Here is a 15758-nt window from a genome sequence, read left to right on the forward strand (position 1 = left end):
AATATATAAGGACCTCGCATGATAAGGTCTACTTAATTTATTTATTTATTTATTTTATTTTATTGCGAAGGAAATTTCTACTCAATTTCCTCACTCCTTCGTCGAAGTGTTAAAGAAAGGACCACAATATTAAGTAAGCTTGACTCAAAAGAAAATTCCTACCTAGTTTCTACTTAATTTCTCACTACTTTGTCGCAATGTTAAGAAAAAACCACAATCTATATAATATATAAAAGAAATATACAAGTTGCATGATCTTCAGATAGTGAAATGTCGATTGCTCCGTGTTTCCATCAGGTGATCAGTTGCTTCTGTTGCATGTAATAGTTCTATTAACACCTCTGTAATATGTTATTGTAATCCATTGTTCTTTTCAGGTGCCCCCAGCTTGAGACCTTGTCTCTGAAGCGCAGTAGCATGCCTAATGCTGTTCTCAATTGCCCCCTCTTGCGTGAGCTTGATATAGCTTCGTGTCACAAGCTTTTAGATGCTGCTATCCGTTCAGCAGCAACATCATGCCCACTGTTGGAGTCCTTAAATATATCAAATTGTTCATGCGTCAGAGATGAGACATTACAAGGGATAGCTTTTTCCTGTGGAAATCTCCATATCCTGGATGCTTCATACTGCCCAAACATTTCTCTTGAAGTATGTTCTTTCTTCTTTTTGCCAAGTCATAATTATGTCTTTGTGTATGTTAGCTAACCTTGATTCTTATTGGTAGTCGGTGACGCTGTCAATGTTGACTGTTCTCAAACTTCATAGTTGTGAGGGTAACATCTGCTTCGATGGCTTCTGTAGCTCGCAGTTCTATGCTAGAGGTTTGAATAAATTACCCTGAAGAGCCTCAGCATCTCTCTCAATTGTTACTGTTCAATTATGTAACTAGTTAGATACTTTGGAAGGTACCTATATTGTTACTCTTTCCCGACATTGTTGTATTATGTATTATATCTAACTGTTGCCATTCTCCTTTGTCAGAGTTTGACTGCAGTAAGTTTCTGCAGTACGTCATTGGTTAGTCTTTCACTCGGTGGTTGCCGTGCTATAACTTCCCTTGATCTTAGTTGCCCTTATCTCGAGCATGTCTCATTAGATGGTTGTGATCATCTTGAGAGAGCAAAATTTTCACCTGTAAGTTACCATCTTATACTTCCTTATCCTCTATGTTATGGTGCCCTCCATTGTTTTGTTGCTTAAAAACCCTGTGGTTGCATTCTGTAAAAAAAAAATTATGATCCATTTCGTGATACTTCAGACTACTACAACTGATGCACTTGCTTTTTCCTTATCATGCTTTCTCACTATCAAGATTTCAATTACAGGTTGGCCTTAGGTCCTTAAATTTGGGAATCTGCCCCAAATTAAGTGTACTCCATATTGAAGCTCCAGAGATCGTCTCGCTTGAACTGAAGGGCTGTGGTGTATTGTCTGAGGCATTAATTGATTGCCCTCTTCTAACATCTCTAGATGCTTCTTTCTGCAGGTGAGCTGTGCCTTTTGTTGTTGTATAATGTATCTAGCAATTTCTCTTGCATGACGACGAGAGTTGGTATTAAATAGTTTACTTTATACTCTACACTTGATGAATGCAGCCAACTCAAGGATGATTGTTTATCTGCTACTGCTTCATCTTGTCCACTTATTGAATCCTTGGTCTTGATGTCGTGCCCCTCTGTTGGCCCTGATGGACTTTCGTCTTTACACTGTCTTCGGAGCCTGACCTTCCTTGACCTATCCTATACCTTTTTGGTCAATTTGCAGCCCGTTTTCTTCTCCTGCGTGTATTTAAAGGTAATAACAACTATCATGTTTGGTGACATTCATTCTTCTTTTACTCAGTTCTTGGTACCGATATTATGTTCTTTCTATTACCTTTTATTTCACAATTAGTGAGTGTGGGATGATTTGGTTTTTGGGTGATAAATCGGGTTTTGTTTATTTATCTTGATCTTGTAGGTTCTAAAATTGCAAGCATGCAAGTACCTTAGCGATTCATCCTTGGAGCCTCTCTACAAACACAATGCTCTCCCAGCTCTCTGTGAGCTGGATTTGTCCTATGGTACACTTTGCCAGTCAGCGATAGAGGAGTTGCTTGCTTGTTGTCGGCATCTAACTCATGTCAGCTTGAATGGTTGTGTCAACATGCATGACTTGGATTGGAGCTTTCAAATCAAAACATTAACTTTGACAAGCACCTTTGATGGATCACACACCACCTCTACACGAGAAAGTATCGTGCTTTCTCAAGAGCAAGGTGACCGAATGCTGGAGAGCCTAAATTGTGTCGGTTGTCCAAACATCAAGAAAGTTGTAATTCCTCCCACAGCGAGATGTTTCCATCTATCATTACTAAATCTCTCGCTGTCTTCAAACTTGAAGGAAGTTGACATCTCGTGTTGCAACTTGTTCATTGTTAACCTAAGGTACATGCAGTTGCAAACTATTCTCCCATATAAGATATATTACTATTCTTTCATACACTGTTGGCCTTAAAACTCTTGCCTTTCAAGAATTTATCAAGGGCTGCTGCATTCTGCCCGTTTCCTTCTTAATGGTAAACTGTGCTTTGATGCAACAAAGAAATGAAAGTATGACTTAACTCATCGACATTTTTGCCAGTCTTGTGGTATCGATGAGCAAGCTGTTGAAGCCGCAATAAGGCAATGTAACATGCTCGAGACACTTGATGTTCGCTTCTGCCCAAAGGCGAGTTGGAATTTTGTTTCTCGTAGGATTATCCCATGTCGTTGATTTTTCTCTTGACTTCATCTTTGTTTCCTCTTGGCAGATATTCCCATCGAGCATGGGAACACTACGCGCAGCATGCCCGAGCTTGAAACGCATCTTTAGCAGCCTACCGTGCACGTGATATCGCCAATTTTACGAAGCATTATTGGAGCACTTTTTTGTGTCTACGGGTGACATTAAAATCTCTACTATTTTGCATCCATCCCTTCGTCTATTTTTGCGTCCTAGGATAGGTTTTACAACATGAAATCTTGGGATCTTTTTTTCATTTGATTTTAGCCTGTCAATACCAGAATCAAATCTCTTTATACTATTAAATGTTTCTCTTGGTGTCTTTGATAATTGTTCTATGAAATAAAAATATTGAAAATGATTAATTATGTTTTGTGTCTCTTTAAAATTGAACGTTTTCCAAAAATATATTAACTTTCATTTTTTATTTTTTATTCAAAAATTTCTAATTTTCAGCGTTATTTAGAAAATACTCAATTATATAAAATTTGGTGATGAATAAGACCTATTCAAAATTAATATAATGAAATTAATAGTTACAATAATGAAATACTCCATAGATCTAGAGCTTAATTACTGTCTGGCATGGGGTGATTGTTAACTTCAAAAAGAACTTCTTGACGACGATTTCTTAGCCTTAGCCTTAGCCTTAGATCATTGGATTCTTCTTCAGTAAATGGTGGAATTAGTGGTGGTTTTTCAAGAAGCGGTGACGAAATTGCAGGGATGTCGAAAATCAGTAAATCGGAGCTTTAAAATAGATGCAAAGAAAATCAAAAATCGAAGGCAAATAGAGACAAATTGAGAACGAAGAAAATCAGAAAACAAAAATGGGTTATTGCCAGAAAATACATATACTTTGTCAATTTTCTGGTTTATATCATGACTTTATAATTTGGCCAGAAAATACATCAATTTTCAATTTAATTGTAATTATAACATGACTTTATAGCCTTGCCAGAAAATACACCAAGTTTCAATTTATTCTCAATTATAACATGACCTTATTTAGATTATTTTTCATCATAGATGTATTAATATTTATTGTGTTTATATTAAATTGTTATGTATAAAATATTTTAAATTGATTGATTAATTTTTATAAATATTAAGTTAGATGATTAATTATTTCATAATATATATATATATATATATACATATATATATATATATACATATATATATATATATGGAAGCTATGTTTGAAAGGTAAAATGCTTTAAACAAAGCCTCCATCATCAGAAAAATCGTTCGCTTGCGATATGCGGAGGGTGCCAACATGACGGAGCACCTCAATGCATACCAGGGTCTTATCAACCAATCCACCAACATGAAGATTTCTCTTGATGATGAAGTCGTAGCTTTATTGCTACTCAGTTCGTTGTCGGACAGTTGGGACACTCTTGTAGTGTCAATCAGCAACTCGGCTCCAGGTGGAGCACTGACCTTGCAGATGGTCAAAGATTGTCTTCTTAATGAAGAATCCAGAAGAAAAGATCAAGAACATTCTTCTGAGACAAAGGTGATGATTGCTGAAAACGGAGATCGATGGAGAAGTAAAAGTAAAGGCTCTCAATACTCGAGAGATAAACCCAGAAAAGACTTCAAATGCCATTATTGCGGTGGTCCAAACCACTATGAGAGAGACTGCAGAAAGAAGAAAAGAGATCAAGCGCGTGGAAATAATGAAAAAGCTGAGAAAGACACAACAGCAGTTGCAACTGATGGCGATGTTGTCGTAGTTTGCGATAATGCTCTTGTGAGTTCGTCATGCCAACAAACAGACTGGATCGTTGATTCGGGTGCATCATATCACATTACACCACATCGTGATATGTTTGCATCCTACACCGGTGGCAGCTTTGGCAAAGTCAGAATGGCCAATCATGGTGTGACAGAAGTTGCTGGTATAGGAGACATTGTCCTGCTTACTAACACTGGATGTAAGCTTATCTTAAAAGATGTCCGACATGTTCCTGATATCAGACTCAATATTATTTCCACTGGCAAGCTCGACGATGATGGTTACATCAACCATTTCGGGGAAGGAAAATGGAAGCTAATCAAAGGCTCTCTAATTGCAGCAAAGGGTAGAAAGCAAAATTCTCTCTACATGATGCATGCAACGTTGTCCAATGGAGAGGTGAATGCAGTCGTCAAAAATTCCTCCATTGAGATATGGCATAAGAGGCTTGGGCATCTGAGCCAGAAAGGTCTGGAGATCTTGGCTAGAAGAAGCCTCATCCCTGAGGTTAAAGGAATGCACTTGGAAACCTGTGTTGATTGTTTGGCCGGAAAACAACACAGAGTTGCATTCAAGAGCTTCTCTCCCTCAAGAAGAGCTCAACCTCTTGATTTGGTGCACACAGATTTGTGCTACATGAAAGACAGAACTCTTGGTGGCGCACTATATTTCGTCACTTTCATTGACGATTTTTCGAGAAAAGTCTGGTGTTTTGCTTTGAAAACCAAAGACCAAACGTTGGAGGTCTTTAAGAATTTTCAAGCAAAAGTCGAGAGATAAACAGGAAGGAAACTAAAGTGTGTTCGTGCAGACAACGGCGGTGAGTACCAAGGCCCGTTTGAGCAACACTGCAGGAACCATGGTATCAAGCTTGAGAAAAGCGTCCCAAAGACCCCTCAACACAATGGCGTGGCAGAAAGGATGAACAGAACAATTTGTGAAAGAATTAAATGCATGCTGTCGCACTCCAAACTGCCAAAATCCTTTTGGGGTGAAGCTATGAGGACCGCAGTTGACTTGATCAACCTTTCTCCATCAACTCCTCTGGGTGGTGACATTCCAGATAGAGTTTGGTCCGGGAAAGACGTGTCTTACAAACACTTGAGAGTGTTTGGCTGCAGGGCTTTTGTTCACATTCCAAAAGATGAGAGATCCAAGCTTGATGATAAAACCAAACCATGTATCTTCTTGGGATACGCTCATGAATAGTTTGGTTATAGATTATGGGACCCAGTTAACAGGAAAGTCATCAGAAGCAGGGATGTTGTATTCCTTGAAGATCAAGTTCCTGATGATGCGAAAGAAGCCTGTATCTAATTCAGAAGTTCCTGTCAACTTAGATCCAGTTCCTTCACCGACACTCCAGAATTACGGGGGAGATACCCAATCAGAGCATGGTGATCCGGTTGATGATGAAGCAGGTGATGATCAGACTCCACCTGTACAAAATGATGTCCCTCCAGTCAGAAGGTCTACTAGAGAAAGACAACCTTCTACCAGATATAGCCCACATGAGTATGTAATGCTCACTGATGGAGGAGAGCCACAGAGTTTTGTAGAAGCCATGGCGCATGACCAAAAGGAGAAGTGGTTAGAAGCCATGAAGGAGGAGATGAACTCCTTAGTTGAAAATCACACATATGACTTAGTGAAGTTGCCAGCCGGTAAGAGATCGCTGAAAAACAAGTGAGTCTACAGATTAAAGGCTGAGGAGAATAGCTCACAACCAAGGTACAAGGCGAGACTGGTTGTGAAGGGTTTCAGTCAGAAAAAGGGTGTTGATTTTGAAGAGATTTTCTCACCAGTGGTGAAGATGTCTTCAATCAGAGTGGTGCTCGCGATTGCTGCCAGTTTGGACCTGGAGATCGAGCAACTTGATGTGAAGACTGCATTTCTACATGGAGATTTAGACAAAGAAATCTACATGGACCAACCTGAAGGTTTCAAAGTCAAAGGAAAAGAGAACCTTGTATGCAGGTTGAAGAAGAGCTTGTACGGCCTGAAACAAGCTCCCAGACTTTGGTACATGAAGTTTGAGTCCTTCATGTCAACCCATGGCTACAACAGGACCACCTCAGATCACTGTGTTTTCTTCAAGAAGTTCACAGGAGGTGATTTTATCATATTGTCAGTCTACGTTGACGATATGTTAATTGTAGGCCATGATGCCAGCAAGATTGATAAGCTGAAGAAAGAGCTAAGCAAGTCTTTTGCGATGAAAGACTTAGGCGCGGCTAAGCAGATCCTTGGAATGAAGATCTTCAGGGATAGGAAGAGCAAGAAGCTCTGGTTATCTCAAGAACAATATATTGAGAAAGTTCTTGAAAGATTTAGAATGAGCAAGTCGAAGCCAGTCGCCACTCCACTTGCGGGTCATATGAAGCTAAGCTCAGCACAATGCCCGACAAGTGAGACAGAAAAGGAAGAACTGCAAAAGATTCCATATGCTTCTGCGGTGGGGAGTCTAATGTATGCTATGATATGCACTAGACCTGACGTCACTCACGCAGTTGGTGTGGTTTGTCAATTTCTCTCAAACCCAGGAAAAGAGCATTGGACAGCAGTGAAATGGATATTTCGGTACCTGAGAGGTACTTCTAAACTTTGTAAAGTTTGGTGATAACTATATTCTACTTGAAGGATATGTGGATGCAGACATGGCTGGTGACATAGATTCCAGGAAATCCACATCTGGATACCTGATGAGACTTGCAGGGGGAGCTATCTCGTGGCAATCGAAACTTCAAAAATGCATGGCATTATCCACAACGGAAGCTGAGTACATTGCTGTGACGGAAGCTTGCAAAGAGGTGTTGTGGTTGAAGAAGTTTCTACAAGAGTTGGGCTTGAAGCAAGAGAAGTATGTGCTTTACTGCGATAGTCAAAGCGCAATTCACTTGAGTAAGAATTCGAGTTTTCACTCGAGATCGAAACATATTGATGTGAGATATCACTGGATTCGAGATGCACTTGAAAGAAAACTAATGCAGCTCGAGAAGATCCACACCGATGAGAATGGTGCAGATATGTTTACCAAGTCCTTACCCCGAGATAAGTTTGAGATCTGCAAGTGTGAAGCAGGTCTAGTTGAATCCCCACATCAAGTGGAGGTGGAGAATTGTTGAGTTTTTCTTCCACTTAATGTGGGCCCCACGTTTTTGACAAAGGAACCCACAACTTTTGACATTTGAGGAAAGTTGTTGAATTGGCAGCAAGAAAAAATAGCTGCAGCCCACCATGTATCCTCGGCAATGCAGCAAAGTCTTCTTCAACAATTGCTGCAGCAAAGCAGCAAACTTCAACAAACAACAGCTCAACTTTCCTATAAATAGAGCTATGTATTCGGCAAATGAAGGAATGAAGAAGTGCGAGAGGTGTGAGGCAAAACAAGAGAGAGTTTGGTGAGTGCATTTTGAGAGAACAAATTTTTGAGGAAAAATCATAGGATTTTTCATCTCTCTTAAAATAGTAGCTCAGTCCTCTTGTGTTTTCCAAGTTATTAAATTTGAGATTTGTGTTTCCCCTATTTTGTGTAGGGAGAATTTTGTAAGCCTACTATATACATAGTGGAAGATTTCTAGACTACGGTCTCGTGGTTTTTCCCAATTTGGGTTTTCCACGTAAAAATTCTTGTCTCATATTTTCTTATATTTTGCACCAAATATTTTTCTTGGTTTGGATCCCATTTTGTAATCCAGCAAGAGGGAAAAGCATTATCCTGGTTCCGCTGTGCAAGTGTCATTTATTTTGACACTCTTGAATATTTATTCACCACATTTCCCAACAGAAAGGAGAGTAGAAACTCATGACTTAATTCTCATCTTTCCTCATTCTTGTTTTGGTCTAGAATCTCTGAAACTGAGACTAGAAGACAATAAGAATTTACAACGTTGAATTAATGAGCTATTTCATGATCTTGCATTCCACCAATTGGAATTTTCACAACTGGAATTAAAAGAGACTATTAAATGTGTGGAACTGCTCTGTAAATCGAATTGTCTTGAACTGCGAACCTGTTGCAGGACTAATTTATGCTCCTGTGTTTAGAGATAGATCAGCTTGGAACTTATTGTAGGGCTAGTTGATTACAGATGAAACACAACCTGATAATAAAGTCCAAAGTTAAGTAGTATTAAGTAATATCCATTGTTGTTATCTCCAATTGATTCTATAATGATTATAACTGAAATGAGAATCTCACCATAATGGGGATTAGTTAGTGCCTTGGAATTGTAATTTTGTCACTGCCTTTATTTCCTAAGAAGCTCTCTGTTGATAATAACTGCTTTCTTATGCTCTTCCTTACTATTAAAGCAGAAAATGGGTGTCTCTAAATGGAATTGGTTAAGATGATCTCTAAGCAGTGGCTTGTGCTGTATTATCTAATCGGTTCATTTGCTGTAATATTATAAAGAAATTACATCAACTCTCTTTTAGAATATTTAGTCTATTGGTTTTTCTAGCATCTTGCTGTTGTCCTGGGTGTTTCTTAGGGAAATGTAGCTCATTATTTTGGTATCTTGCAGGAAAAATTACAAGACTGGTTATTGAGGGCAAAACGAGCACTACAAGAGGAAATAGACAACAACGCCAAAAAATTTGAATTAAGCAGCGGTCCGTATGCTGCAGTTCCCATAGAATATGGCATGCTGTCTTTTTGATTTTATGATGTGGAACTTGTGGTTATATAGATAGATAGCACATTACATATACACATATGATGATCTTTAATGGATAAATCATTCTTATAAGCTTTCTATAAGGGTTAATTGCCATACAAATCATGATCTTAACGTTGGAAAATCCATGATCCTAAACGTTGGAAAATCCAAGAGATGGAGCGTTTTAGCCCTAACAACATAGCTATAAGGATTCCAGCGTAAAAAATATAGACGCCAATTAATGGTGTATGGAACGTGTTGGGACTGATCACCTTCATCGAACTTCCATAACTCAATATGATATACATAATCGACCACCACATTGCAGGTACGACGGCACTGGAAATAAAGGGTACCACGGATCCGAAGGTGATGAGGAAGATTACGAGGAAGGATAAGTAGAATGCCATGTTGTTAGCAAATACCAAATCTCTGTATATGTGGGGATGAGTGTATGCTATCACAGCTTGGCCGGCCTTGTGTGATGGCGTGTCGTCCTGCCACACCCCACCGGGTGGGCTGACGCTGTTCTGGAACGCCATCGTTGCTATCAGGATCGCCACCACAATCATAACGTTGTCCATATTGGTCTCGAACATGTATTCTGATGGAATAATTCTTAAGATTCTCCTCATTTCCGAATAGCTAGGAGTTGTAGCTGGAGGGCTCTCATCCAAGATTTCCAGTGCTGTTTTGCCCATTGAATTCCGCTTTCTCCTTATGATTTTGTTGCTTTCCCACAAGTATCGGAGAATCTGAGATTTTCATAATATTAATACCTTCATCAATTGCATGTTGCAACACATTCTCCTAATAGCCATTTGGATAAGAACTCATTAATCTATATCTATATCTATACCTATTATAAAAGAGCCTTATTTTACAAAGTATAATTTCAAATATTATAATAGATTTCATGTGCTTAAAAATACTATGTAAATAATAAATATAATAGTAGGACATAATGATACATACAAAATTGTGGGATATTATGACTAATTAATCAAATTAATTCAAATGATGGTGGTTACCTCAAGTTGATTGCACCTGACAGCCAAATGCGATAGGGTCTCCCCATCATCATCAACTGCATACACAAACTCTCCCAATTTATTCACCAAAACCTTCAATGCATCAAGCTGACCATGTTTCACACACAGGTGCAACACAGTCTGGCCGCGATGCAGTCTCTCCATAGCAGGCAAAGGACATTCTTGAAGCAGCTCCTCCAAGATGTCGACGTGCCCATTCATGGCTGCAATATGAATCGGGTTCATATCATGACAGTCTCGCCACCAGCACGCCTCTGGGGCTACTGATAACAACTTCTTCACTATCTCGAGGCTCCCTTTCGCAACTGCAATGTGAAGAGGCGATGATTGTTGGGAGTCCAAATCTCGAGCTAGCTGCGGGTTGATTTTCAACACCTCTTCAACAATGGCTACTCGCTTCCACAGTATTGCTATGTGTAGAACATTTCTTGAACATGCGAATGAAGCACTTTCAACAAGATATGGATCTTGTTGAACCACTTCTCGAAATTTTCTTACATCTCCTCTCAATATAGCATCGTAGAGTTCTGCAGCCATTCTTCCTTCACCAACTACTTATTTTTTTTCTATGCTTTTCTATCATTCTATCTTTTTTTCTCTGCTTTCTCCTTTTCTTATTTTTATATTCACTCACACAGACCCAACTACTCTGGCAATATATAAGGGCCTCGCATGATAAGGTTCTACTTATTTTTATTTATTTTTTTTATTTTTTTTTGCGAAGGAAAATTCTACTTAATTTCCTCACTCCTTCGTCGAAGTGTTAAAGAAAGGACCACAATATTAAGTAAGCTTGACTCAAAAGAAAATTCCCACCTAGTTTCTACTTAATTTCTCACTACTTCGTCGCAATGTTAAGAAAAAACCACGATCTATATAATATATAAAAGAGGAGTTTTTTTCCCTCCATTTCTTCCTCTTTTTTTCTCTCTCTTCTCCCATCAATTTTTTTTACTAATTTTTTCATTTTAATTATTTTTTAAATATTATCAAATTTGATTCATGAAAAAATATTCAATATGCATCTCAAATTTAATATTGTATAAAAATTATAAAAAATGAATTTAAAATAAATACGTAATGAAAAATAAATTAAAATATTTCATTTTCACTCTCTTTATTAAAATTTTACAACTTTTTAGGGTTGTCAGGGAACAAATTAAAACACTTGAGTATCGACTTGTAAAAATATCACATATTTAGTAAAACACTTGTTAATATTAATTCTTCAAATATAAAAATTATAACATACATTTAAAGAAAATTATAATATTTAACCATATATTTTTTGAATAGTTATCTTGATTTTTTTTTCATTGATTCCTAAAATTCAATAAATTAAATAATTACACGTGTATATAATATTTTCAGTGGTTAAATACCAAATTCCCCCTTATCGTTGGCGTCTCTATTGCGTACAGGACTCTATAGTCAGGATAAGCGCTGTTTACAACCTCAGCGTGGCAAAATCGAACCAACTACCCCCTTGCGTTTTAACACCGTTATAAAAAAATTATTTTTTAAAACTTTTAATTAATATGGACCCTCTCTCTCTCTCTCTCTCTCTCTCTCTCTCTCTCTCTCTCTCTCTCTCTCGGCGAGAGAACACCGCCCCTCCGCCGTGGTACACCGCCGGCATCTCCCCCTCCCCTCCCCCAACGAACCTCCCCACCGCGAACTCAACAAATCTCTCTCACCCGAGCTCCGCCACCACGGCTTCCCTCCCAGCAAGAAGCCTCCGGCCGACCATCCATCTGCATCTTCCTCACTGTATTTCAGGCGACGCCGTCGTCCTTGCAACACCCCACCCTATTTTGTTCTCTCCGGTCTTAGATCCGAGTTCGAAGGGGTCCGTGCACACGCCCCAGTGCGCCTCGGCGTCCACGCGGCACACCTGGATCTGCACTGCCTTGTTCGCCGACAAGGATGCTCGAGGAGAGAGTGAGCGAGAGACCCATCTTAATTAAAAATTTAAAAAAATATATTTTTTAACGGTGGTTTAACGGTGTTAAGTAGCGGGGGTGGGGGGAGGGAGGGTATTTGGTTCGATTTTGCCACGTTGAGGCTTACCCCTGACTATAGGGTCCTGCACGCGATATGGACGCCAGTGATAGGGGGAAATTTGGTACTTAACCTTATTTTCAAATGTAATAAAAAACTATATTATGTATAATAAGAGAGAAAAAAATATTTTATTTTGAAACTTCTATTTTATATAATGTTCTTATTTCAAATCTATATTTACATATCAAATCAAAGTTTCTATCACGATCTTTAATTTTTCAAGAAAAAAAATGAGAATAAAAAGAGAAAAAGAAATAAAGAAAATATATATATATATATTATAATCTACGAAAAATTTATATGTTTAATTTGAAATTGCCATATTAAGAGATATTTCCATGTTGATTTTTTTACGAAGAGATATAAAATGGCAGATAAATAGTAAGAACGAAAATTTCTCATAAAAGCATGTAGGAGAGTGAATTAAGAACAATCCATAAATCTCAAATCGTAAAATAACGATCAGATCTTGACTGATATTTGCAATTTAACTCATAGGCAGCATCGCATTAACTTTTAGAACTTCTTTGTAATTTTGGAATTTAAACTTCTGTTAAAAAGGACTTGCCGCTTGCGTCAATTACGCTTCTCAATCAATTCATTGACTTGTTGACTTGATAAATTAGAATCTTGATAATGAGTAACCAACCATGTGACTATGTCGGTTGGTCTCCACAATTAAATCAACAATAATGCTAAATGCAATGTGCACATAATTGGACTTTTTTGTCATTTTATATATTTTCATAAATTAAGGAATTAATTTTATTTTGATTGAATTTATAATTTACATAATTACCCATGATAATTATTAAGGAAAAGATTACCCATAATCTTTCCTTAAACTAACAACAATAAACGTCAATAATCTTCCCTTAATAGTAAGAATTAAAATTACTTATTTGGTCTAATTAATTTTTCATTCCAGAAAGTCATAGGTGAATGATAGTGGATGAATAAAATCTATTTCATTAAAAAAAATCATGCCAACTTTTTCGTGCCATGAAAACAAAATTTATGCCGAAATGCAAACAAAATTTGTGCCAAATTTTTTCGTGCTAATTCTTTTTCATAAGTCTTTATTTATAGGAATGTTTTTTTTATTATTATGAGTGAAAATCGCATTTTCTCTGAAATATGTATATAAAAAATTTAAATTCAAATATATTATAGTATTACCCTCTCAATATAAAAAATATAGGATCTCTGAAGAAAAAAATATACTAAAAAATACTCCCTCCGTCCACCAATTAAAGCCCCATTTGAGGGTGGGCACGGAGACTAAGAAAGCTGAAAAAGTGTTGTGGGTGAAATATAAGGGTAGTTGACTAAAGTGATAAAGTAGTTGACTAAAGTGTTAAAGGTGTTGTGTGGTGGGTCCACTAGTGATAAAGTGTAATAAATATAGAATATAAAAATGATAAAGTTGTTGTAAGGTGTGTCCATTAGTGGCAAAGGGTAGTAAATATATATAGGAAAAGAAGAAGAGTAAAAATGTACAAAAAGCACAATAGGGCTTTAATTGGTGGACAAAAATTTAAGTGCAAGTAGGGCTTTAATTCGTGGACGGAGGGAGTAATAATAAGACAAAAACTCAAATATCGCAATATTAATGGAAATAAAGTGCAATAAAATAAAATAAAACAGAAAAGATAACAAAAAATAATAATAATTTCATAAAGAAATTTGAACTGTCAACGTCCCAAGATTTTAAAATTTTCATTTGCCTTTTCCCATAGTAACATTTGCAATATAATGAAGAACACAATTACTCTTATAGTTACAAGACATTATATTGCAATACATTAGTGAATTTAAAATAAAAATACTCCTATAAAACAGGAATGAATTACTATAATGGTTAGGATAATACCATACATTAACTGCATTCTTTGATTATTTCATAAAACTATATGCTGATGAAAAAATCAAAATAAATTAACGAAATTGAAAATAAGAAATAAAAAAAAAAATACGGAGTATAAGTGAATGATTTTAGTTATGAGAACGTTGCGCACAATATTCGATAACTCAATAAAAATATATAATAGAAAAATAATAGTTATAGTAGTAAAAAATTATGAGAATAGTTATAATGGTTATAGTAGTATCATACGTTAGCTACATTATGAGAAAAATTATGAAAAGTAATAAATATATATAGAATTGGAAGGAATTGTTATAATGGTTATAGTAGTACCATACGTTAGCTACATTATTTGATTGTATCATAAAATAATATATAGGTTAATGAAACAATAATGTTAAATTAGTGAAATTGAAATAAGAATAAAAAATTAATATAAATGAATGACTATAATTATGAGAATAATGTCAGACATTGAGTACATCAAATCGATAAATCAATAATAATACTATAGAATTTAATCATCTGTTTCAAAAGGAGTGGAACCGATGACATATCACACGTATTACTATAATCATTTACCATCTTACTCAATAATAACAACAAAACATATTCAACACAATAATTCTTATGCGAATAAGTATAATAATAAATTAGTGAAATTGAAATAACAAATTAAAAAATATAAAGAAATGACAATAGCGGTGATAATAATGTTATACATTGACTGGATTTTTTTTTTTCATAAAATTACATATTATTATTAATTTATGTCAAGAAGAAAAGTACAAAGTTGTCACATTACAAGAGAATATTTCATATTAGCGAATATTTCTAAGATAATAATATGTGGATCCATTTTTGTTGAATTGATTAATCATTTGTTTACATTAACAAACATTAAAATAGTTATATATTAATATATAAGAAAAAATTACGAGGAATGAAATAAAAATATAAAATACGAAGGAATGCCTAAATAGTTAGATTAATAATAGAGTGGATTTTGAAAATAGCCACTTTCATATTGTAAAATTAAAAATTGTCCACTAAAATAAAAACATAAAAAAATGGCCACTGTTACCAAAATACCCTTCCACATTAAAAATTAAAAAAATGGCCACTTTACATCACCCCTTTAAAAAATCCCGCAATTCACAACCAGTGTGAATTCACAACCAAAATTTTTTGGTTGTGAATTCACACTGGTTGTGAATTGAGAATTCACAATCAGTCGAATTCACAACCAGAATTTTTTGTTTGTGAATTCACAACTAGTCGAATTCACAGCCAAAATTTAATTCACAACCAGTCGAATTCACAACCAAAATTTAATTCGCAACCACAATTTTTTGGTTGTGAATTCACAACCAAACGAATTCACAACCAAAATTTAATTCACAACCAGATTTATGTTGGTTGTGAATTCACAATCAGTCGTATTCACAACCTGAATTTAATTCACAACTAGAATTTATTTTGGTTGTGAATTCAAGTAGTTGTGAATTTGGGGTTTTTAAAGTTTGAATTCACAATTAAAACTAGAATTTATTTTAGTTGTGAATTTATTTTCGTTGTGAATTCAAGAATATTAAGTTGTGAATTCA

The 15758-nt window shown here is 36.0% G+C and overlaps 1 protein-coding gene and 1 pseudogene across 1 annotated transcript; one reads left to right on the forward strand and one right to left on the reverse strand.

Moving 5' to 3' along the window:
- The first annotated feature begins 18 nt into the window (after window positions 1–18).
- Window positions 19–2840, forward strand: LOC130994530 (F-box/LRR-repeat protein 15-like; annotated as a pseudogene).
- Window positions 2841–9228: 6388 nt separating this feature from the next.
- LOC130995205 (ankyrin repeat-containing protein NPR4-like) lies at window positions 9229–10851 on the reverse strand. The gene is made up of 2 exons (XM_057920361.1): window positions 10200–10851; window positions 9229–9923 (listed from the first exon to the last, which is right to left on the reverse strand). Exons 1-2 carry the CDS (start codon window positions 10755–10757, stop codon window positions 9297–9299), a joined length of 1185 nt encoding a protein of 394 aa, XP_057776344.1. The 5' UTR covers window positions 10758–10851; the 3' UTR covers window positions 9229–9296.
- Between the last annotated feature and the right edge of the window lie 4907 nt (window positions 10852–15758).

Source organism: Salvia miltiorrhiza, chromosome 7 (assembly GCF_028751815.1).
Source record: "Salvia miltiorrhiza cultivar Shanhuang (shh) chromosome 7, IMPLAD_Smil_shh, whole genome shotgun sequence".
NCBI classification, from domain to species: domain Eukaryota; kingdom Viridiplantae; phylum Streptophyta; class Magnoliopsida; order Lamiales; family Lamiaceae; genus Salvia; species Salvia miltiorrhiza.

Excerpts from the sequence above, each read along its gene's own strand:
- LOC130995205 (XM_057920361.1), bottom strand. The coding sequence starts at position 10,757 with ATGGCTGCAGAACTCTACGATGCTATATTGAGAGGAGATGTAAGAAAA. Across the intron at positions 9,924-10,199 it reads TCAGGTGCAATCAACTTGAG|ATTCTCCGATACTTGTGGGA; the intron begins GTAACCACCATC and ends TGAAAATCTCAG.